The sequence below is a fragment of the Triturus cristatus genome, chromosome 2_1, assembly GCF_964204655.1.
Source record: "Triturus cristatus chromosome 2_1, aTriCri1.1, whole genome shotgun sequence".
Lineage (NCBI taxonomy): Eukaryota > Metazoa > Chordata > Amphibia > Caudata > Salamandridae > Triturus > Triturus cristatus.
In genome coordinates, this window is record NC_140581.1 from 686,910,598 (window position 1) to 686,936,687 (window position 26,090).

The following is a 26,090-nucleotide window of genomic DNA, read 5'->3' on the forward strand; positions in this document are numbered from 1 at the left end:
AGTACCGCTATGGAACAGACTACAGCTGCGAATGCGAGTGTGTTAGCTTGACTTCCCAGTTGCCTTCCTCAACTGTTGAATAGGTCGTATGTTGATTCTTGCACTCAGCCCTAAGGGCAACATGAACAACAGGATAGCTTAGATCCAATATGTTGTGGGTATGGCAGTTGCCAGAAGGCACTTTTGCTGGAAATAAACATCTCTCTTTTGAAGAAAATAATTTTCCTGTGTGTAGGAAGGTGAAGTATTATGTGGTGATGCGGGTTAGGCCTCACCATGCAGTACTCTCACAATACCAAAAAATGGTCCTTGGATCCACAATAATAAACCCTGTGCTCAAAGAGTGACAAAAAGCAGTCGGGCTTTACTAGAGGAACATGTGTCAAGCATTTCAGAAAAACCAACATGGACAAAAAGTATTTGACACGACTTGAATAAATTGGCACCAATTTATAAACAAAAAGCTGATTTTCATGTAAATGTAGACACCAAAACTAAGTAAATCAGCTAAGTATAATCAGAGTTATGGATTTTAGAAGCAATATTAAATCAGTGCAAAACAGTACTGCAAAACTTTATCATTGCGGTCAATGTTAAAAAGCACTGGTGTCAGTCGGTCACTTGCAGGTCGAGTTGCATGGAACCCAAGGACAGTACAGGTGATGTGGGTCCCATAACCAAGTCAAGACAATTAGTTAGATTTTTACCTGGATCGAGAAGCATGGGTGCAGAGTTGTCCTGGCTCTTGGTGCTGAAGCGGTAGCTGCAGGGGAGCTGGTTTTACATCTTACACAGTGCTAGTGGGAGGAACAGGTGGCAAAAAGTCAACAACAAAGCCTCTGCTGATGTCGGATTAAGGTTTTGCAGAGTTACCTTGAGGTGCAGCGCCAAGTAAAGGGGGTGGTTGCCGGACTGGCGACCAACAAACCTTGGTAGTGGTAAGCTCAGCAGAAAGTTATTTTGATGTCGGGGTAACATGATAACAGCCTGAAAGTTTGTGGAGGTCAGGATTATGTTTCCCACAATGCACTGGACCTTCTACTTTTGGGCGATCTCTCGGAGGGCCCGATGGCCAGTGATTCTTTGGTTCCGGTACATTGTTTTTACCTGTGGCGCGCAGGGGACTAGAGCAACTAGTCCATGGGAGTCTGGAGTTGCCTTTGGCTCTCAAAGGGCTCCCTCTGTCTTTGGACACGTTGCTTTGGTCCGGTACGATTGGCAGTCATGCAGTTCCAGGAAGGGTGCCACAGGTGCAGAGTATCTCGCCTGTAGTTTGTGTTTTGTAAATCCTATATTTAAGGGCTTTAGGGGTGAGGGTGCAAATGGCCAAGGGGCTTCTAGCCCCAAAGTCTAATCCACCTCTGAGGTGACCACATCCGGGGGTGTAGGTCACCTTTTCTACTCAGAATCCTGGATTCTACCACTTTTAAAAATGGTAGATGACTTCCTTAGCTGTACAGACCAGGTAGCCCACCCATGAGGTGTGGCTAGCCTTCTGGGGTATACACCTCCTGAATACCTAATGTTCTCGCCTGCCCATGTGCAAATGTGCCTCGGGCAGGGGCAAATCTATTTCCTCCTTTGGGAGGCAGCCTGCTTGCTTATCACATGCGGTACAGCCTTTGAAGCTTGATGTGCCACTTCACTTGCCATCATGTCAGGGAGGTAGGTGTAACTTCTTCCCGTCCAGGCCATTGTTTCTGACTCCTGGGAAAGTTCATACCTCCTGCCAGGGGGTTATATTCCTGTCTTGGGGGCAGCAGCTGCGGGCTGGCAGCCAGAGCACAGCAAAGTCTGGGGCAACTAGGTGGGCAACGTCTAAGGTAGCCACCTGGGTGTATGCCACATCGTTTCTAACACGAGATTCAAGGCATGTTGTTTGATACCAAACATGACCTATTTTGTGGTGGTACCATAATGGAGGTGCCAACCCCAAGTATGCTCTGGTGCCAGCCCATGTTATCCTATGGACCACCTATGACTTACAGTATCCTTTAATGATGAAAGTCACAATAGGGACATACAAGCTTGCACTTGCATGTCCATACCTTTAATATAATGCACTCTGCCTCCTGGGCTTAGGAGGCCTTCGTTAGGGGTGACTGGCATATATTAAAAATAGTGCATTGACTTTGCCGCACATGGTGAGGGTAAAGTCGAGTTTGAGCAATTTGCACTGCTTCTGCAGTGGCAGGCCGGCTGTCAGTAGTTTACTTGGGTCACTTAGAGTGGCACAAACAGTGCTTCAGGCCCTGTTGATCCTTTAACACCCATGCCTTGGGTACCACTGGTACCATATACTAAGGACTTATAAAGGGGTTAATGTCCTTCCCAATTGGTGTTACCAATTCACACATAAAGGTTTTAGTTTTAGTTAGAGAGCACTGGGGCCTGGGTAGCAGACACCAGTGCACTTTCAGAGTCACAACCATCAGCGTTGGAACCTAACCCCGAAAGTATTGAGTAGAATATACCCAGAACGATCCAGTGAATGCCCCCGGTGCCAAGATACCGAGGCTGACTTCCTCCACGTGGTATGGTTGTGCCTGATGATGGTAACATTTTGGGAAGAGATACTATAGCAAATTCGAGTTGCATCGGAATGGGAGGTTCCCAGGGAAATACGGTCAGTCCTATTAGGGCTTCTCCCAACACCCAAAGGTAGAAAGTTGAGCAGGAAATTTGTGATGCTGGGACTGGTAATCGCGAAAAGAATAGCGATTGAGTGGCTGAAAGCGACCTCCCTGAAGTGTGAAAGATGGTTGAGAGACATGTGTGAGTGGGCAACAACAGAGAGAGTAAGAATGAAACCAGTCCGTAGAGACGAGAGACTAGAAGATGACCTCCAGGCATGGTCGGCAATGCTCGCTGATGTACAGCCCCCTCTGAAGAATAGGTGTAAGTAGTAATACAGACGTCCGTCAGGGGTGTGGAGGGAGTTGAGGGGTTAAATTGGCCTATACAAACATAATTTGGAGACAAGGATATAACGATCTATATTGGGGGGGGAGGGGGTAAGGGGAACCATTTACAATTTGATGTTCCTGTTAAATGTGTACAATTCGGAATAATGCATAAAAATTTGGTATGACCAGCAGAAAATATAACCTGTGGATATGATAATGTATCAAGTATCCCTGACTATGTCTCCAAATGTGATATTGAAATGCCAATAAAGTTGTTTAAAAAAAAAAATCTGGGTTGGAGCAAAAGGTGTGTCTTTGTGTTGGGGGTGACCATAAAAAAATGGAACCTTCCTACACTATGTTATGGGATTTGTAGAGTGCATGGCTACCCCAGCGACGGGGCATCCCAGCGCTAGATCCGCAGGTACAAACCAAGGAGCGGGGGCAAGACAGAAGATTAATCAGGGGAAAGAGCCAGGTCTTAACTGCCCTCCTGAAAACCTCATGGTCCCGTAGATTCCTGATAGTGCTAGGGAGGGCATTCCAGAGAGAGGAAGCTAAAACTCGAAACGACCGGCCTCCCGCCCGGGCTCTTCTAACAAGCCCGCCCGGGCTCTTCTAACAAGGGGAATACATAGCAGATGTTGGTTCGAGGAGCAGCGGGTGCGTTCCGGTACATAGGGGACAAGAGGGTTGGCTAGAATGAAAGGGGCTTGGGCGTAGAAAATTCTGTGAGCGATGCACAGTGACTTAAATTGAATTATCTTTTCTATCGGAAGCCAGTGTAGCTTATGTATGTATTTGGAAGTAGGGCAAGATTTCGAGGGGTGAAGAGGGTACGGGCAGCGGCCTTTTGCACCCCTCTGCAAACGATTAATGCCTGACTTATGACTATGCATGTGCTTAGAGTCACAAGTAGGTAGTTCAGAGACTGCACTGGTGCTCGAGTGAACTTTGGAAAATGGATCAGAAGCTCCAGAGAATGGACTAGAGAGACTTTATGACTTATAGGTATGACTGGCTTAATTTTAGGTGCTGACTTTAAACTGCTAATTATCCACGAAAAGGCAAATAAATATTTGTTTTTTCTTCTTCATGAGATCTCTGATAAAAAAAGCACCTTAACAGCCTATTGAAGGCTGTATAAGCAAATATTCATGATTTTCTTTAAAAAGGCAGCCAGTGTTAATTTGCAAAAGATTCACCGATGAAAAATAATGACAAAAAAGTCTCCTAAACTTTGTTAATATGAAAAGTGAGAGAAAGAGAGAGCAATGTAGCAATATAGATTGCAGCCTCAAAGGGCTGGAAAACGTACACTGCTACTTTACGGGATCCCATCAGGCCCCAATCATTTTTTCAGGCTCCTGTAATCAGGATTGTGGGGCATTGAGCTTTGCCTTTTCATTTTAGGTCTCGCCTGACCCAGCGCAAGTGCTACCGGGCCAGCCTAGAGCTACAGTGCATGTGCGCGGGCGCGCGCGCCCCGCTTTACCGTGATTACTTTCACTTTCGCGGCCGCACTCCCGCTTTGCATTGCCAATAGGTCTCGCTTTTGGGACCTTATAAGTATTTAGTTAAGCAACTGTTGCATGGCTAAACACTTATAAGGTCCCAAAGGCGAGACCTATTGGCTATGCCAATGCTTGTTATGTTTTCTGGATAAATCTTTCCAAACCTCCGTGACCGGGAGAAGGTTAAAATCCATGTACCGAAGGAAGAGAAAATGGTCCACAAAAGGAGCCCGAGGAGCATGGATAGGGTGCTCTCTCTACCATAGCAAGCTCCTCCTTCTCTAAGGGAGATCCGCAGAGAAGTCCAGGCTTGGAAAACATAATTGTTCCATGGACAGTTGTCATCTGTTCGCCGTCCAGGCATTAGGTGTTGAAGTCCGGGAGGTATGTGTTGTTGAAAACATCAAGGCCATAGATGTCAAAGCAGGTTACGACATATAGTGCCTCCTATCATGCTGAGCAGGCTGCACCTGTCTACTGATTGGGTCAGGAATCTTAAAAGGGGAAAGATTCTGGTGATTCAGATGCTTTGTTTGTAAACAATGCAGATAAACATTTTTGAAAGTCGATGGCACACATTCAGTTTCCAGATGAGGTTAGGGATTCATCTGGTCCATACCCAGCACTCTGAATTTGTTGTTCTACTTCACTTGTTTGCAATGGGTCTAGAAAATACTTCGAGTAGATTCCTTTGTCTTTCTGGATGGATGACTGTTTACATTGCTTGCTTTTACAGAAGTACACAGGTTTCTGCTAGGAGACTTTTGTGTTGGTATTAGGCAACCTTCGTTGGTAGCATCGCAGTTGGAGGTAACTTGATGTATAAATGTAATGTTAAGGCAAAGGTTTGTATGAGTTGGACAGTCCTGGCTTGGGTGCAGTTCTCCAACCCTGGGTTTGGAAACAGGTGGCCTATTACTAAAACACGGAGAACAGGAAGGGAACTGTACAAAAGCTTATCAAATACCTCTTGCAGGATTGTAGGAGTCCAGAAAGCAGTTTAGCAGAAGAATATGCTTTTTGGAACTGCTCTGCTCCTGCAAGAGATCCTCATTTATAGTCCTAGTCCTGCTCTGTGTGATCCTGGTGCACAATAAATATATAGATGAGTAGACATAGGGGAGTGCACATTTATGTATGATTACACTCATGACCCATCTGTGAAGATTCCTTGAAGTGTTTTTCCAGAAATACGCTTGATAAATATGATAAACTGTGTTTGTATATGTGTCTGCTTGTATATATGTCGGTTTGCATAGCATACCACCTAGTATGTACTGGTAAGGAGTTTCAGGGGTTTAGGGAAAATTCCTTTGAGGATAACTAGGATTTCAGGTAATTATGTAAAAAACGTGTAAGCCCATGCCTTTTTTTTTATCGGAGCAACAGCATGTATTTGTAATGGCACGATTAGTAACGTAAACATGAGTGCAAATGTACAAGGTAAATATCTGATTTATTAAAAAGAAACACATTAACAATAGTATTTGTAGTTGATGTTACTATTGAAAGTGTTAATGGGTTTGCTTGTTTTTGTTGTTTGCAGTCTAACGGAGACCAAGCCGAAGAAAATGCAAATAATACATTTGAAAAGCTTTTTAATGTCCTGGAAGATCGTAAGTCTTATGTTCTAAAATCAATTCAAAGTTCCAAGGCCTCGAGATTGGATAAACTGCAACATCAAATTGAGGAGTACCAGGGTCTATTAGAAAATAACGGCCTTGTTGGATACGCACAGGAAGTGCTGAAAGAAACCGATCAGTCTTGCTTCGTGCAAACAGCAAAGCAGCTCCATGACAGGTAGGTCTTCATTTTTGTGTGATATTACATTTTGTGCTTTTGCATATACGGCATTCTGTAACAAGTGAGCATTTTCTTAGTTATAATAAAATACTTTCGTGAAAGAAACGGGCAATAATGATATGAACTTCATTGATAAGCAAACACAAAGAAGCAAACTGAAATAACTTGCAAAGTAGACCTGACACTTTGGTGAGAGCTGTTTATAATATTAAAGGTCTGTGGGGACACTTTAAGCAGTAGTCTCCTCCGACTATTTTTGGGCCTGGAAACTGTATAAAAAAGTACCATCAAAACAAAGCATTGTATGACTTGCACTTGATGAACTTTTTTATTTTAATTTTTTTATTGGTATTTTAATACACACACAGTCGACACAATTAAATATTGATGATATTACAGCAGTTCGTATTTCATGTAGCATATACATCAAAAGTACCTTAATTTGTATACATGGTAGCCATGTGTTATAATATTGCATGAAGAGCACATATGTAACTTGTGGGATTTATTTTGTAGTGTTAGGTGGTCTGAATGGTGGTGTGAATGTTCTGTTCGTTCGCTCGCATCCACGTGAGGAAGGAGCGCCATATGTCTTTGGGAATGGACGTGGCGGGCATCATCTCCCAGAAGGCAGTAAGTTGTTCCTGACTAAATGTGAAATCAAGGATCCAATCTTTAAGCAAGGGAGGCTTCAGTCTACCTCATTTCATAGCGATTCTGCGCTTAGCCAACAGCAACAGCATAGCCAGTAATCTACAGATCTCTACCGGGACATTCTTCTCATATCCCAGAAGCCCCACTACAGCCCTGGGCTCGGTTTGTCATGAGTATTTCACTGTTTGTTTGAAAACCCCACTCCAGAATTGAGCTATCTGTGGGTAGTCCCAAGACAAGTATATGAATGTTGCTTGGTCTGAGTGGCATCTCCTGCATTCCGCAGTAGGTTTAGCGCCCATGCGAAACAGCTGTGTAGGCGTTCGGTAGAATCGGTTTAAAAACTTGAATTGAATTAGTCTGAGTTTATAGTTTGGGGAGAGTTGTTCGGGCTGCGCACAACAGAAGCGCCACTGCTCTAATGTGACCGGCGGATGTAGCTGGGTGTTCAACTGTTCTCTGCGTTGTGGCGTTTGTGCTGGGCAATGTGTCTGCATGGATGTATAGATCCTTGTGATGAGCTTGCGTGCCGAGGGAGTAGTGAGTATATGTTCTAGAGCTTGCAGAACCGGGGGAGGGGGCTGGGAAACATAGCGTGTAGCTGTCGGCAGGTAGCCCATATTCGGTGATACAGCAGAATGTCAGAGAAGTTTGGGGGGCGTGTCAGTGGGAGGCAGCGGACCTATAAACCCCTCCTGATATAGATCTGCATAGCACTCTTGAGGTCAGGGAATCGTTATCTGCCACAACTACTTTGTACTGTCTAAATTGTTTTAAACTTGATTTGTGGGGCTAAGGAGCTGTGTTCAATGCTCCTGGGGGGTATTTCAGCATTTTAAACTTTTTTATCGCGTCAATCACTTGTTTACTTACCCTTTTGTACTTGCACTCGCTACCTTCACGCTCCCAATAGGAAGGGTAGCGTTATAGTTGTTGCTGCTGTCTGCGTACGCGCCACGTACTTCCGCTATTTTAGGAGCGAAGTCGCGGCCGCGCAGCAGCACTCTTGGGGTCAGGGAATCGTTATCTGCCACAACTACTTTGTACTGTCTAAATTGTTTTAAACTTGATTTGTGGGGCTAAGGAGCTGTGTTCAATGCTCCTGGGGGTATTTCAGCATTTTAAACTTTTTTATCGCGTCAACCACTTGTTTTCTTACCCTGTTGTACTTGCACTCGCTACCTTCACGCTCCCAATAGGAAGGGTAGCGTTATAGTTGTTGCTGCTGTCTGCGCACGCGCCACGCACTTCCGCTATTTTAAGAACGATGTCGCGGCCGCGCAGCGGACGCGCGCAGCGGGCGCGCCGCTGGCGCGCCTAAGGCAAGCCCGTCTGCGCCCGTCAGCGGCCGGCCGGGGCCTGGGGCCTGTCACTCTGCCCAATCTATATCCTACTCCCCTAGGGACTTTATCTCCCTACACACATCCTGGCCGCTGGCCGCTACTAGTTATTTAAAACTTAAACAACTTGGCATTCTACAAGTACGCAGGACCTTCTCCGAGCTCCAGACTCTCCCATCTTCCCTTATCCCTGGACATATAGTCACTTCCCTCCCCTCCAAATCTCTGCCCGTTCAGGCCCCTGCTAATATGGAATTAGCAATTATATATCTCAACACTCGGTCGTTAGTCCGTCATCAACTTGACATATGCCACCTTCTGGACGCAGACCGACCGGATATCTTACTCATAACGGAGACTTGGCTGAATGAGGACTCCACCCCTGACATTTTGGCAGCCATTCCACCTGGGTACTATATCCTTCAAGCTAACCGCCCAGCTGGGAAACCGGGTGGCGGCGTAGCCGCCATTATTAAACTTCCCCTTAGGTTTACTTCCCTCTCCCTACCCGATATCCCTCAGGTCGACTACCTAGTCATTCGTTTTGAATCCTCGGTGTCTCCTCTTACTTGCGTCCTGGTATATCGCCCCCCCAACCTATGCCAAACTTTCCCTTGCTCTTTGGCGACTTACTCTCCCAGCTTACAATCAATTATTCCAGACTGCTGGTCCTGGGAGACTTCAACTATTGGCCATCAGACGCGCTTGAAAGCTCTTTCTCTCTGGCTTTCACCGATCTATTAAGTGGGCTCAACGGCCTTCAACATATTCACACGGCCACTCACTCTAAGGGCCACACTCTTGATCAAGTGTGGACCTACAATCTAGGAATTGAGTCGCTCACGATTACACCTTGTCTTTGGTCGGACCACTTTTTAATTTCTTTCTCCCTTTTGGTCTCTCCACCGCCTTCCCGCAGCCGAGGCCCTAGCCTCTTGGCCCGCAATTGGAATAAAGCAGACCTTGACTTATTTTTTACCTCCTTAACATCCTCGGCTCTGCCTAGTCCCGGCTCCATAGACTCCCAAGAAGCCGCACTTGTCAAATGGCTAGAATCCGCCAGCGAAAAGGTTGCCCCCCTCAAGATAATCAGAACTAAGCGTCCTCAGGACGCACACCGATGGTTCTCGGACAGCCTCAAAATCTTTAAAACTGGGACTCCGCCAAGCCGAGCGCCGCTGGCGCAGAAACTACGACCACTCAGAAAAGCTACAATTTTTAAAACTCTCCGGCGAATACAAACAGGCCATTTCAGTCGCTAAAACGGCCTATTTCTCTACTAAAATTCTTAACTCTGCACAAAAATCAAAAGAAATTTTTGCCATTGTGGAGGAACTCTCACACCCCGACAGGGTGACCCTCAAACCCCTACCATCTCAGGCTCTCTGTGATTCCCTCAATACATTTTTTATTGATAAAATCCGCAAAATTAAACATAGTATCCTCTCTGGATCCCCGGTGATGTTCCCTACTGATACCACTCCCTTCTCTAATCCCCACTCCCTTACTCAGTTTCCCCCTATACTAGAAGGTGACTTTCTTTCCCTGCTTAATAAAGTTTCATCTGGCTCTCCCACGGACTACTGCCCTCCCGCGATTCTTCGTGCTGCCTTTTCCGCCTGCCCTACCCCTCCACTAGCCCTCCTGAACAACTCTCTTCTGTTCGGTGAGGTTCCTAGCCAGTTTAAGAACGCTGAGGTGGTTCCTATATTAAAAAAACCTAATGCCGACCCTGCAGTCATGGGCAATTTTCGCCCCATTTCCCTTCTCCCTTACTTGAGTAAGGTACTTGAGACACATGTGACTGGAGTCCTCAGTTCTTTTATTGAAGAGTCTAACTTCTTAGACTCCCAGCAAGCTGGGTTTAGATCTGCTCACTCGACGGAAGCGGTTATACTCTCTGTCATGGAGGAACTCCGTAGAGGCGCCGACTCTAATACCAGTCAAGCCCTGATTCTTCTAGATCTATCGGCTGCCTTTGACACGGTCGACCATACCATCTTGGCCGACCGTGTCAAAGAGGCAGGCATCAGCGGGACGGCCCTCAGTTGGGTCCGCTCCTTTCTGACGAACCGCCATCAATCTGTTCGGCTCTCCCAGTTCTCGGCTGATAAAATGCAGCTCACTTGCGGCGTTCCACAGGGTTCGTCTTTGTCACCACTCCTATTCAATTTGTATCTTACTCCCCTTATTCGCTCCCTCCGGGGAAGGAATGTCACTGCATTTAATTATGCAGATGACATTCTGCTTGTCTTCAACCTTGACTCATCGGACGAAGCGATTCAAGATTTCCAACTCACCCTCTGTCATATCAGTAATTGGATGGGTGCTCACCATCTTAAGCTTAACCCCGACAAGACTGAGCTTGTTCTTGTCGGAGGCCCATCCAACCCCTGGAACTCGACGTTTTGGCCCTCTTCTCTGGGTCCTTCTCCTTGTCCGGCTGACAAGGTGAAAAGTCTGGGAGTCTACATCTCCCACGATCTTTCAATGAAACATCAGGTCAGTGCCACTGTGTCCTCTTGCTTCTTCCAGCTTAGGAAGATCCGGAAAATAGCCCACTTCCTGACCACTGAGGCCCTTACCCTGGCACTATTGGCATTAGTCATTTCCCGGATTGACTATGCCAATGTTCTGTATGTAGGCATCCCACAATATCAACTTAAAAGATTACAGTTGATACAGAATCAGGCTGCTCGCCTGATCTATCACTATCCCAAACATTTTCACGTTCACCCTTTGCTCAAAGCCTTACATTGGCTCCCTGTATCGGAGCGTTGCAAGTTTAAACTTGGCTGTTTGACCCATAAATCTCTGGCCGGTATTGGTTCTTCCTTCATCTCCTCTCTCTTGCATCCCTATGTTCCCTCTAGGCACCTTCGCTCCTCTCATCATGCACTCCTCCAGACACCTAGGTTTAGGCGCAAAAAACACGGTGGCCTCAGATTCTCTTTTCTAGCCCCCTCCTTTTGGAATTCACTTCCGTTGGAACTCAGACTTTCTCCTTCTTACCCTCACTTTAGGTCCCTTCTTAAAACCCACCTCTTTCATTCTATTTATATATAAGTACTCTTTTCTCCCTCTCTGCCTCTTCTCAAGTAAGTGCTTAGCGCCAAGAAACCGTCCGGTGTAAGTTGCGCTCTATAAGAGCTTTTTACATTACATTTTACATTACATTACAGCTGATGATGCCTAACCTCCGTGCTCTGTCAATTGTGCCTTTGTCATCAAACGGGGGCATTTGTGGGTTCCTAGCCAAGGGTATTGAGGGGGTGTAACAAACAAGAAATCCGTGGGTCTATGAACAAGGAACTAATGGTCCTAAACCACAAAAGCAAATGCTAACAACGACTACAAAAAGTCCTCATAAAGAGGACGGAGTCCCATCACCCACCGTGGTGGCATGCTTCATCATCTGGGGCCTCCTGTTAACCACAACCTGGTGTGATTAACGAGCTACAACTCCAAGGACACTTAAGAAGGAGGAGCTCACGGATGTTTTAAGGATTCGAATAACTTTATTGGGGCCAAAGATAACAGAGACTGAAGCTGCCCTCAGTGTAGTGTGTTCATGTTTAAAGTGCAGCGTGAGTGCAAAAATATAAGGTTTAAAATTGGCTATCCAGCGAAAAATATGTTCAATGAGTATCGTTGGATGTCAAAGAATAAAAAACAAGTGGTCAACATGTTTCAGCCATTATGAATCACAGAAATTGTGATCAAGGCTTTCGTCAGGACCATATGCTACTCCTGCATCATTAGGCCATATAGATTGAAGGCAACAATTACAACATCAAGAAAACAAAATGATACCTCCAGCAGACCTTACCACTATATCAATGGAAAGTGAGGTGCAGGGGTTCTATAACGTAATACCTGTGAAGAATAGACAAAACATGCAAATAAACATGATCAATATAGCACATGAAAAAGGGTTTAGGCAAATTAGTGAAAAATAACAGTGAGTCACAGAAGGTGTACCACTGGTTAGCTTACCCGTCGTAGATCGGGAATGTTTATCAACGCACCTGGTGACAACTCAGGGCGTGAAGCAGCGCTCTGTGAACAATAAAAAGACCTGGTAAAGACCGGTGTAGAGACACTGGTAACAGGTCTGGTAAACCAGTCTAATTCTCGAATGGCAATCAGGCGTATGTGTATAGCACCCTGGTCTATATACTGGTGCAAAAGTATGGAATAGGAATGAATAAAAAGGCCAGTGCAGAGAATAAAGGCCGTTGAGTACCAGATATAAGAAAATACAAGGTGCTAGTTCATGTGTAATGACCTCGCTAAGCATATAACACCCTAGCAACCAAAACGTCACATGCACTCGGGCATGAAAATCGGGATGGGACGTATGGGTTACAGATTATAGTATACTCGCAACCTGGTGTGTTAAATCTATCGAAGAAGTGTGGAGTCCCTATTAATTAGAGTGACATATAATCAAAGTGAGTCAAGAAGTAAAGAACAATTTGGATTTGACTCACTCGTGAAACAGTCACTCAATCACAGCCCCCACACACGTACTGGTTACGAGTGAAATGCCTCTTAAGCGCTAGGACACATGCGCGCTATCTGGAATGCAAAATCAAACTGGAGGGAGAGAGACACAGAATCTCATGCTGCCTACCTCTCCGTCGCTACTCCAGGTGATCTTCCTGGTTGCCCCTTGCGGTGCCGATCACCGCGTAATTTCTGTTATATGAAGACAATCAAACCCCGGATGTGAACGGGGACGGGACCGGAACACAGACCGGGTCCGAAATCTCACGAGATTGTTTGCGGAGCCAAAGACTCATGGGAAACGTAGTCTGTGTTTACTTGCCCTTGCAACAAAAGATACGTGGGTATGACGACCAGAAAAGTGAAGCTGAGAATTATGGAGCACAAAAGCACCATTAGATGCAGAAAACAAGCAACCCGTTTGACCAATCACTTCTTGGAACTCCAACATCAACCGGACAACATTAAGTGGACTGTTCTTGAGCAACCCTTCATCCCTCCGCACATTACAGATGTGTCATCTTTTCTGTTTAAATGTGAACAACGTTGGGTTTTCAGAATTCACAGCGACACAAGGGGTCTCAATGAAACTATTCCTTGGGTCTCACTCCGTTAAAAAAGGCCGTCATAGTGCCCCCTTTTGGGAACCACTTGTTCGGCATGATTTTTGATTGTTCCACCATCCAGTGGGCGAAGCATGCGCTCTCAGAGGGTGTATCAGCATTATAACCTGTACCTGAGGGTATTCTGCACCTCACATTCCCGTTTAGTCAAATAGTGGCGCTGTGTACCACTGCTGGACAGGCTTGTCTGTTTGTTTCACCTGCCTTAGCGACAGGCTTTTTTGTTCCATCTGCCCTAGCGGTTCAGCTGTGCTCGCTCTCTCTTCCCCTTTATGGGTCTTTTACCAGGGGATGGTTATGCATACAGTGCTTTGTAATAATTCCAGCCCTCATCAGACTCATCAGCAAGCACAACGCTTGCATTATGGCTGATTCGTATTTACGTGTCTTTTTGTTTCGCAGTAGATATGTTTAGTTATTTTCCCTTGTCACAATACGCTTATTTGTGACCAGACAGGCTTCAACTGACCCACACATGGATTTAGTTTATGCATTTTGTGCATTATTGTTTCCGGGCCAAACGTGTTGGTGTGCACAGTAACCCATGGTTTGTGAGTTCGAGGCGTTTTCGTTGTATATCACGCCACACATGACTTTACGACACCCAGACTACGTTTCCCATGAGTCTTTGGCTCCGCAAACAATCTCGTGAGATTTCGGACCCGGTCTGTGTTCCGGTCCCGTCCCCGTTCACATCCGGGGTTTGATTGTCTTCATATAACAGAAATTACGCGGTGATCAGCACCGCAAGGGGCAACCAGGAAGATCACCTGGAGTAGCGACGGAGAGGTAGGCAGCATGAGATTCTGTGTCTCTCTCCCTCCAGTTTGATTTTGCATTCCAGATAGCGCGCAAGTGTCCTAGCGCTTAAGAGGCATTTCACTCGTAACCAGTACGTGTGTGGGGGCTGTGATTGAGTGACTGTTTCACGAGTGAGTCAAATCCAAATTGTTCTTTACTTCTTGACTCACTTTGATTATATGTCACTCTAATTAATAGGGACTCCACACTTCTTCGATAGATTTAACACACCAGGTTGCGAGTATACTATAATCTGTAACCCATACGTCCCATCCCGATTTTCATGCCCGAGTGCATGTGACGTTTTGGTTGCTAGGGTGTTATATGCTTAGCGAGGTCATTACACATGAACTAGCACCTTGTATTTTCTTATATCTGGTACTCAACGGCCTTTATTCTCTGCACTGGCCTTTTTATTCATTCCTATTCCATACTTTTGCACCAGTATATAGACCAGGGTGCTATACACATACGCCTGATTGCCATTCGAGAATTAGACTGGTTTACCAGACCTGTTACCAGTGTCTCTACACCGGTCTTTACCAGGTCTTTTTATTGTTCACAGAGCGCTGCTTCACGCCCTGAGTTGTCACCAGGTGCGTTGATAAACATTCCCGATCTACGACGGGTAAGCTAACCAGTGGTACACCTTCTGTGACTCACTGTTATTTTTCACTAATTTGCCTAAACCCTTTTTCATGTGCTATATTGATCATGTTTATTTGCATGTTTTGTCTATTCTTCACAGGTATTACGTTATAGAACCCCTGCACCTCACTTTCCATTGATATAGTGGTAAGGTCTGCTGGAGGTATCATTTTGTTTTCTTGATGTTGTAATTGTTGCCTTCAATCTATATGGCCTAATGATGCAGGAGTAGCATATGGTCCTGACGAAAGCCTTGATCACAATTTCTGTGATTCATAATGGCTGAAACATGTTGACCACTTGTTTTTTATTCTTTGACATCCAACGATACTCATTAAACATATTTTTCGCTGGATAGCCAATTTTAAACCTTATATTTTTGCACTCACGCTGCACTTTAAACATGAACACACTACACTGAGGGCAGCTTCAGTCTCTGTTATCTTTGGCCCCAATAAAGTTATTCGAATCCTTAAAACATCCGTGAGCTCCTCCTTCTTAAGTGTCCTTGGAGTTGTAGCTCGTTAATCACACCAGGTTGTGGTTAACAGGAGGCCCCAGATGATGAAGCATGCCACCATGGTGGGTGATGGGACTCCGTCCTCTTTATGAGGACTTTTTGTAGTCGTTGTTAGCATTTGCTTTTGTGGTTTAGGACCATTAGTTCCTTGTTCATAGACCCACGGATTTCTTGTTTGTTACATTGATTAGCTGGGGGATTATTTTCCGTGCTGGTCTTTAAACTTTCCCTCTGACCCTCATACTCTACCGGTAGTTTTTGTGTATTGAGGGGGTGTACAAAATTTCCATATGGGCTCTTTCACACAAACCGTTTCAGGCCCATCTCAGCGTCTCAGTAGTGTCGATAGCATGACGAGGACTTTTGTGTGGCCGTTACAGTGTTACGGCTAAAAGTGTAGGTGCAGCTATGTCTAGCTCGACCTCCACATTGGGCTGAAAGGGAATTGGATGTCTGGCGCGCCCAGTCCCCCTTGATCCTGTGGGAGTGTGAGCGTTTCCCAGGCAATTCTGGCTGGGCCACCTGCCCAAACCAGAGAAATCATCAACGAGTGCATAGTGCTGAAGAATGCCCGGGTAAGTATGAGTGGGACGTTTACAAAAATATATAAAAACTTGGGATGTGTTTAACGTCTGTAGTTCATGAAGCTGCGTCCCTGGACAGGAGCCAGAAGTCAATGCATGACCAGGCTGAGTGTTGTGCTGTGACACAGGTGCCCTCCGCCGCGTCTGAATGCCATTGCCGCCATATGTCTACCAATCCACCCTCTTCAATTATTGTGTTCAGTGCAGTGGTAGCGTTGGGAGGTAGGCTATGAGATGCTCCCTTTCGGTCAAGGGAGTCGTCTAGGATGGCATTAAAATCCCCCCCCCCCATAATATGGTTGCACATCCTATTTGAACTACCTTATCCCAAAGTTCATTGAAAAATTCAGGCGAGTCCAAGTTGGGGCCGTACACCGCAACCAGAACCACACATACCATGCCAAGCATACCTTCCGTCACTATATATCTGCCCTCTGGGTCCTATAGCGTTTGAATCGGATTCCAGCGAATCCCCATACGAATGAGAATCGCGGTGCCCCTGGCGTAACTGGAGTACGTCGCTAGAAACACAGAACTCCAGTACATGTGCTGAAGCCTGGCGCACGCCGTGCTCGAAAGATGTGTTTCCTGAAAAAAGCATATATCTACTTTGTGCCTGGCCAGATATGCTTGTACTAATCTAACCTTCCGATTATCATTAAGCCCATGTATGTTCCATGTAAGACAATTATACACGGTCATGTTGTAGGTGTGTGTTTACCCAGAACGTGAGGGCAATACTGTGTTACAATCTTCCCTGTCCTTTCGTCCCCCGAAGCCTTCAGTGGCTTGCTTTGTCATGTACCTCGTTTACAGTAATGTCGCCGGTGGTGTGATGCAAGTGGTCTAACTGCGTCTATTGCTGCCTTTTTCACTACAAAACTACAAACTACCTTCCCCAAGGTCCCATCCCCACCACCCCCCCAAACAGGTTGAGACTGATAGATCCACCCAAAAATTAACATAACATAGCAATCATAAGTAAACTTAAACATCAAGACAGAGCAATAAAACATCTGGGAGTTCTCCCTCAGGGGCGTGAAGGTGCCGGCATACAGCCCAGTGGGGAAACGGGGTGGCCGAGTGCTGTGATAAACCAATGCAATACATAAGTATATGATGCAAAGTGTGGTAATATCCCACTCAAGCATAGAGAGGACAAGATCATTGCAGTAGTATGGAAATGGACCCGGTGCACCTGGTTACGCAGCTATTGCAAGGTTACATTCAACACCAAAATTCAGTAATTGTCACTTAAGCCTTGGTCCGTAGGCTGCTTTTTGCTGGACCCTGATGGTAGCTTCTTATTGCCCCCAATGTGTTTGGCATATTTCAAGGCTGATTTGGCACCCGTGAAGAAGTGCGTGTCGTTGTCATGGTGACCTTTAATTTGGCGGGCTACAGTAGAGCGTATGTTATGCCAGTTTGTTGTAGCACCCGCTTGGCCTGAAGAAACTCACGGCGGGCCGCCTGAATCCCAGGGGTGAAATCCGGGAAGAAGGAAATATTCCGTTTGTAGGAGATCTGGCCGCGTTCCCTGGAACCTCTGAGAATGGCGTCTCTATCCCTGTCGTTCAAAATTCTTGCCAGGATCGGCCTAGGGGTGTCGCCCACCGAGGGTCTAGGTCACAGCGAGCGATGAGCTCGCTCAACTATGAACATTTGAGACAACCCTGAGCCATAAATGTCTTTTAAGAGTTCTTTCACCAACAGCTCCATTTTGCCTGTGGCCGTGGTCTCGGGGATTCCTATAATACGTACGTTGTTCCTACAGGAATGCGCCTCTAAATCGTCATTCTTGTCCCTGATTACAGTAAGCACTTTTTCCATATTGAGCAGGTGTATAATAGTGAGAACGTCTAGTTTGATATCAATGTTTTTTAGGCTGGATTTCATTTCTAGCAGTAAGCGGATCGGTTTACAACTGACGAGTTTGCCGTTTACTCTCGAAGGTCAGTTTGGGTTGTTTTGTGTCAATTTTCCCCATTTTGCGGATCAGATACAGTCTTCACTGTGCTGGGGTGGAGGGCGTGAATTCAACCAGACACACACCCCACCGAAGTAGCGCAATGTGGCTCTCTGGTCCTCCAGGGGGGACACAATGAGTATGTGCCCAATTCACGTTATTGTACACCAAAGCACAGCCACCCGACCGGTGCAGCACCGTGTGCACAGGGTGCATGACGCCCAGGAGGCACCGCTGCCTTCGGGAGGGGGGAGGGGGGGGTGGCACCACACACCTGTCCAGCAGGCCGATGAGAAGTCAGTCGCCTCCTACAGCATCAGCCGCATGCACTGCGCTCCATCCGTATGCCTCGATGGAGTGCTCCGGTGACTGGGGTTGTGCCTAGGTTACGTCTATGCCTCCTAGCTAAATGTAGTGCTGCGGGGCTGCTTCTCTCTGGCTGTTACCACTGTCTGTATGACAGAACACTTGTTAGGTGCTGCACGCTGTCCCCCAGCACATTGGCCTCCACAATTTCTGTGTGCAAGGCTTCAGGTAGGCTACACTCGGCAGCGCTAGTAGCCGGTCCCCAGGCCCCCCGATCCACACACGCTTCAGGCCCATGGATCGCGGGGCAACGACTGTCAAACTCCCCCGCCGCAGGCCCATGTATGGGCGTTCCAGTCTTCAGCGGCTGCAGTGTGTGTCAGGGAGTCGTAGGGAGCACAACATGTGACCCACCGCCCAACAACCGCCCAGCGGTCTCCAGCGCAGACTAGGCCCGCACCCGGTCCCGCTCAGAGCAGACCCACGGCCGATCAAGGAGAGGCCGCCACAGGCCGTCCCCCGCTCCCCACCCCTTACTTGTTTGGAGCTGCAAAGTCCACCAAGATACCTAGCACTTTTCAAGGGCTCCCTTGTGTGATCGGCAATGCAGCGCTCCACCCCCGGGTCAAAGCTGCAACTCTAGCGGCGGGGCTTCGGCCCTCACGCAGGCCACGCCGGACTCGCTCCTCCGCAATACCCCTCAGCCTATCCGGACCGCCAGCACAAGTTTTCTCGGATGCACCAGGTCCCAAAGGGGATGTGCACTTTGCACAGTGTGTCAAATCTCCAGTTTTCAACACATTTGCAGCAGCATTTTAATCAGATTCTGTCTCGGCTGGCAGAGCACACTCAACGAGCGACCATCTTGCTGCTCGGCAAGACCACTCCCCCAGCATTTGATGCACTCAATTTTAATTGCTCCTGTTTAGCTCTGGAAACCAAGAGTTTAGCAAAAAAAACTGTTTTAATAGTGTTGGAATGTTTAACAAAATCCTAATTTAACTTTACGTAAGCATGGGCAAAAAAAATATTATTCTATGTCTAGGCCAGTGTCTACTATGCTTACATAAAGTATTTTAATTACTTTTGAGGTTAGCAGGCTCTGCTGGTTTGACACAAACCAGTTTGACTACCATGCCTTTCCGCTGGATGGTGGCTCTGTTCTAAAAGATGCATTTTATCCATACAAAAGCACACAACGTTGTAGCCAGCTCATTTTACGGGAGTAGCTCTGGAAACCGCTAATAACCACCCAGCGGTATCACCCACCTAGTCATAAATTTTGTTACTATGGGTTAAAGGAGACGAAGAATAAGAAAGCGTGGTCACACACATTCCGTTTCCCAGATTTATTTGGATATAGTGGGTGCATGACAAGCATTCTATATTTTTCTTCGTGTATTTGTTTGCAGTATTTCCATCTGTAATGGGGCTCAATTTATGCATTTCTTTTCGGACAGGAGAGTACTTTGATTAGATTAATTTGCCTTTCTTGCTGGAAAGTGCTGGTTCTATTCCTTGCGTTCACAGAATTATGTGTATTTGCAATAAGAATAAGCATGGAGGGTGACCATTTTATTTAGATTAAATTATAATTACATATTGTCACCAAGCCTTAAAATATTTGGCCATGCTAGCAAGCATAGGCTTAACATATAAATCACCCCACTCACCTTCCAAGGAATCCATACCCCAAGGTATTGGCTTGTTACATTAAATTAAATGGGGTTTTGCATTTCTTTCGCAAAATGGTATGCATAAACTACTTCTGCTTGTACCAGATTTATCAACTCAACACTAAATACACTGTGAAATCTCTGCCAGAATGATGTTTATCCTTCCTTGGAGAAATGCAGTCTAAATTGTGATTTGATCCAGATAGCACAAAATATCCACACATGTAGCTATGAATGTATGTATCTCATCATAGAAATATTGTTAGTAGAATGTAACTGGTTTGCATGTGTAAGCCACACTTTTGAGGGTAACGAATTTTCCAAGGCATTCCAGGTGATTGGTTATTGTGTTAGAGCCCTTGGGAAGATTGACTCATAATAGGATATATAGTTAAGAAAGGCTTTGCTATGCTTTGGCATTGTCAAAGATGATGATTAAAGCACCACTGTACCATCTTTAGTAATGACATTTTGGATATCATCTAGGGGTCTGGTGGGATTGCAAAATAAATGTCATTACTATTTTTTAAAGTAAAATATAGGCTAATGAACCGATACTTCGTATTTTCTAGACGGAAATAATAAGATTCTATGCAGGAATTTGGGCAGTGATCCTATAGGCCGTTAATGTCTGTGTTCTTTTTTCGCTCAAGCAGAGAGGATCTCAGAACCACTGTCTCATATGTTTATACCTTGTATGTTTTTTTGGAGAGACAGAGCTTTACCCCCTTAAATGTGTTCTGCTTTTTCATTAGTATGCATTTTTTTGCTCTTTGAAATTGTGCTTGTTTAAAAATTGTTTGATTTGTTATTGGAAGATGTGCAAGGAATATCGCGATTTGCTCTTTTTAATAACCATATAACCTATGTAAAGCCATGAAATGTAAAACTGGTAAAGTGATAGGCATTTGCATGCTACTTTTGGCCCCTTTGCCAGGCCACCAAGAGGCATATATTCATCCAGACCGTCGTATGTCGCACAAAACGTTAAATAATAGCCTGCATCTCAGGCTCCCTCAGGAAACTAAGGGTTGCCCCAGTCTGCGCTATCAGCGTATTTCCTTCTTAGCTCCTCTCTCCACACATCTCTTCGAGCACAATTCATTCTTTATCAAAAAGTCCACATTAATATTAAAAAAGAACGAATAGTCCCACTTAGATGTTGGATTCCGGGATGTTTTAAAATAAAGCACAAAACTATCTTCCTATACATGAGCAACACTTAGACATTTTTATCTTTTTTAAAACCCTATATATGAACGCGAAAATAAAGCTTTACTGTGTCCAAACCTCAAGTGGCACCTTTGCTGCTCATAATAGATAACAAAATAATAATTTTTGCATCTTTTCCTCCTAAATGGGAAAAAGGTAAATGAAAATGCCTCCAAAGGCCCACTACCCTATAAAGATTAAAAAAGCACAGTGCTGGTATTTTTAGGGTGCCCCTTGACTTCCTCAATCCCATCATTACAAACTGTGACAGTTGACCATATTGATGATTAGTGTTTTTTTATATAGGCTCTGTGAGTAGAAACCCAGAATGCAGGGCTCTGCCTTTGTCTTTGAGTGAAAAAATGTTTAAAATAAACATGTTCTGTTTTATACAATGGCGTAACGCATGAGTCCTTCAGTGTGTTTTATATTTTTACTGCTTTTTCTTCTGTATATTTTGTGTGTTTATGAATTCCTAGCATGGCTCTGATGTACAGGGGGAAAAGCAGCAGGGAGGACATGACAGGAGTTCGTTTTTAACAGTAGGCAGTAAATCTAGCTCTTATGCTGCCCTTAATACAACTACTACGACATGACAGAAAAAGCACAAACACTTTGAATAGCTAGCAAGACCCATCAGTCCAATGTGACTGTTTTACAGGTGCGGAGTAAATGTCGTATCATCCCTCCTACTGGCTGAGTGTGGGCCTGCAAGATCAAGTTAATTCACCTTGGCAGGCTCTGCAGCAGGGAAAGAAGGTCTAGAGGAGAGCTGTTCCTGCTGATGAAGACGTCTTCAGCCACCACAACCTCTGCCCCAAAAGGTCTGATTCTGGTGTTGCTGCTCAGTTTGAGGGGGCGGACTTTGTCTTGGAATAACCCCTACATTTTCTGTATTGTTGGTCGAACTGGTTAGCGAGAAATGAGTGTACCAAGGTTTGTGTTGGGGCTAGACTGTCCTTAAACAATTTGAGCACTGCATCAACCTTTTCAAACACTGGAGCCATCAAAGGACATGTCCATCAAAGTCAATTGGACAGCTCCTGAAAATCCAGCGGATCTCATCCAGGCATGCCTTTTAAACATAATGCTGATGCTAGTTGTGCTTACAGCAAACATTGTGCTACCCAAACCATCATGCAGGACATACTTTGGCGCATCATGGCCATCAGGTATTGTTTGAGACGGCGAGGCTCTGAGGTTTTCCTGACCACTGCAATATTTGGTGGCCATGTGCCACAAATCATGGGTTGCCCAGAAGTTACACTGCGTTCAAAGATTTCTAAGGCTAAGTTAGCCGTACCTTCTCTTACCATAGGCATCAACACATTTCTAATCTCTAAACAGAGGATTACTTGGAGAGGCATTAGGAGTGATTTCACTTGTCAATGCCTGTACCTCCAGACTTTCAGGAATGGGATGTCTTGTCCGAACATCGGCATCACTGAGGGCCGGTTTATGTCAACTAACCAAAGGATCCGAGTACTGATTATACTAGGTGGCCATGAGAGTGTTCCTGAGGGCCTGGTTACATGGATCTAGAAGCTCAGAAGGGATGGGACCTGGTTGGTGGGTCTCGCTTAATTAATTTGCCTTAGTTTCAACAGTAGGCTAGATGTAAATATAGCACTTAAGCTGCTATTCCCACAACTACTACAAAAGAGGCACTTTATTTTATTGGTGGTCCATGTGGCAAGTCCAGTTCATGCTCTCTTTTTATAATAGTTAGTTGTTTTATCATGTTGACTACACTTTAATTGATTAATAATCTGGCCTTATTTTTGCATTGCATGGTTTGGTACAAATCATTTGCATTCTTTTTTCACAGAGTTCAGAAAGCTACAGAGTCACTGAAATCTTTTCGGCCTGCGGTACATTCTTCTTTTGATGAGTTTAAACTTGATGTTTCTCCAGAAAAAGACATTCTTAGCACTATTTCATTCACCAAGGGTAAGATACCCACTATCTCATAGCAGAACTGTTCTCTCTTCTTGATTAAAATATTTTTGGATGTTTCTGTCCAAGTACTGATTTACTTTTGTATTGTTCCTCAAAAGATAATTGTATCATTCCTCTATGTGAAATCGAGAGAAAGACCAAGTTGAATGTTATTACTACTGCTAGTTTCTGCCCCTTGATTATGTGCAAGACATTAAATAAACCCTTTAAGAACAACTTTTCAGTCGCCAGATCATAGAACTCACACTATAGTTAAACTGTGTGTCAACTGGAATTTTAGGTATCTAACATTCCAGTTAGGTGAGGCAGTCCTTATTTGTATGGTAGTTGTTTATTTTACTTCCTCATTGCTGCATTACTCCTAAATGACATCAAATCTAGATAATTAATTTCATCGCTTTTCTGAAATATCTCCTCATGCACACACCTCATACTGCCTTTGTTCCAAATTTTATTTCCTGTAGTTTGCCTCGATGCAGAGTACATCTGTCATTACACCATCATTCATACAGATGTGTAACAGCCTCAACATTTTTTAATATACTACATTAGAAATAGTCTGTTTGCAAATATCCATAAATGCCAACACAATCAAAATGAATCACTTTAAAATTAGGCAGTGTGGTTTTTACCACTTGTTGGATCAGAATTTAAATGTGCTTCAAATCCTTTATGAAAAATATTTTGATAAAGTGGTCTAAGCATTTTACTTGCAAAATGATGCAAATAATTTTGCAAAGCAGAGTGTTTACTAGACTTGATGAATTGAAATCCCAATAAAATAGAAAATATTTGTTGAATTGTAGAGTATTTCACGTATGCAGACGTGGAATCAAATTGGTCAATACGGTTATTGCAATAGACATGTAATGCACAATATGAAAATGTATGGCTGCACTATATGCCACATGTATGTATGACATTGTTGAACTTAATAAAAAGAATAATAAAAAAAAAAGAAAATGTATAATGTAATCCAACTGAAATGCGTTTTTTTCAGCATTTACCTCATCTTTATTGACATTGCAGGTGTGGATACACCCCAGATTAACGAGGAACTAAGTAAGATCTACAATGAAGCACTCATTTGTTGGCAGCAACCTGACCAGACTTCAGCAGACAGTTATGTCCTTGAATATAGAAGGCATGAAAAAGATGAAAATGTGTCCTGGGAAGAGATTCAAGTCCTTGGAACCAGTAAAGTTGTTTCTGACCTCGAAACCAACAGTGCATACTCTTTTAGAGTTCGAGGCTTTAAAGATTCCATAAGTAGTCTGTATAGCGGTGAAGTTATCTACCACACTCCTCCAGCTCCAGGTACTTTAAAAGTCATTATTTGTTGTATTTCCCCTCTTCTGCAAATGGGCCTAATGTTTGAGAAATGTGATATAGCGGAAGTCTATTGGCAGTACATGAACACCTGGTAAAAATGTTTAAAGTTTCTCTGATGCAGTAGTCATGTAGTACGTACAGCAAATCATTTTCATGTGTGTGCTAAGAGCTATACTGTTACATTTCAGAGATAGTTACTAATAGAAATTACCGGAGAGATTCGCTTGTTCGAGGCATGTTGGACTGTAGATACACATGCTTGGCATACTTCTACCATCTAGTGTTGGGTCCAGATGTGTGCAAGTTGTTTATCTTAGAAAAAGTGTTCCCAGTTATGAAGTAAAGTGACTTCCCTCGTTCATAATGTGCATTGGCTCCGTTTTTACATTGTTTTCTTTCCGCCGTCAGGTTCAGACGTGTTTGGTGGCACTCCAATTCGAGACTGCTTCAGTCTCCGTTCGATTTGTTACAGCTTTCTCCATTTGTCTGTTTTGTTTGTGATCGCGTTTCCATTCTAGCATATCAAAATAAATACTTAAATTCTCGCCGTTGGTTCGGCGCTCTTGACTTGCGGCCTTCAGGCCGTGCCCATTCAGATCTATTCTTTCTGCCATCGGCTTTCATCCACAATGTGTTGCTTTTTTTTATTTTATTTTTCTACAAGATTTTTTATAAACATACAAGACATACACAAACATTTGTCTATCGGGTTCATCCCCCTTGGGCTACAAGGTATATCGGTTAGTATAATGGTACCTTTTGGTCGACTCCCCCATTGCTGGCTAGATTCTTATAGTGAAAAGAGAGGTCTTAAAGTGGGAGTGTATAGGACAGGTTGGAATAAGTTGAGGAGAAGGATAGGATAGAAGCACGACTGTATACTCTTAAGCATAGATAGTCCTTTTGTTCTAGACTTTGCCATGGCTCCTGATTGGAGCTGTTTCTTACGGAGGGTCATAAGGGACTAGCACCTTGTCCAGAGCTTCCCATAGGCCTCTGGATGTCGCCTTCCACGGGGTGTATTGCATTGCCAGGTTGTCTGCTCCCCTAAGGTGGATGATCTAGTTGAGCCAGTTCTTGTAGGATGTTTTTGAGGAGTCTTTCCAGTTAGTCAGCACCAGTTTGATCGCCGCTGAGGAGTAGGTCCAGAAGTTCTCTCTCTCCCTCTGTGGGGAGGTCTGTTCAAATGAACGCTGTGATGAGTGAGGCAAAGTTCCTTGTAATCTTGCACTTAAAAACATTGTCTATAAAGTCCATCACCTTATCCCAGAAGCTCTTGAGCCTTGGAAGACCAGGTGTTCCAAATCCCCCCTCCCCATGTCGCAATTCCAGCATATTGGGTTATCTCTGAGCCCTAGTGTGTGTAGCCGGGCTGGGGTCCAGAAAGTTTTGTGTAGCAGCCATAGTTTGGTTTAGGCGAGAACTGGTGTGATTTTATTTTGTGTGGCCGATGCCCATATCCTTTCCCACTTCTGTTCTTTTAGTGGGGGTTGTATGTGTGTGTCCCAGTATCCCTTTGTTTTAATGTTCAGTTTGGACTTGAGAGGTCGTAGTGTTTTGTATATTTTTGATGCTTGGTGGCCTAGTTTGTTTATGGGAAAACCCTTAGATTCGACGCATGGATAGAGAAAGGCATCTCGCACCCGCATCAGCTAGAAAAGGGAGCAACACCAATCACATTCTCTGAATTGAAGACAATCCATCATCTAGAAGACCTAGATTTGTACAGGTTTTTAA

General features: G+C 44.7%; 1 protein-coding gene across 2 annotated transcripts in view; it reads left to right on the forward strand.

The window, feature by feature from the left end:
- TRIM36 (tripartite motif containing 36) overlaps positions 1 to 26,090 on the forward strand; it is a 640,592-nt gene that overhangs the window by 538,724 nt on the left and 75,778 nt on the right. For both annotated transcript variants that reach the window (XM_085632625.1, XM_085632626.1), the window contains exons 6-8: positions 5,967 to 6,220; positions 22,891 to 23,012; positions 24,051 to 24,338. In XM_085632625.1, the coding sequence (XP_085488751.1) occupies positions 5,967 to 6,220; positions 22,891 to 23,012; positions 24,051 to 24,338 (664 nt within the window). The remainder of the gene's footprint in view (positions 1 to 5,966; positions 6,221 to 22,890; positions 23,013 to 24,050; positions 24,339 to 26,090) is intronic.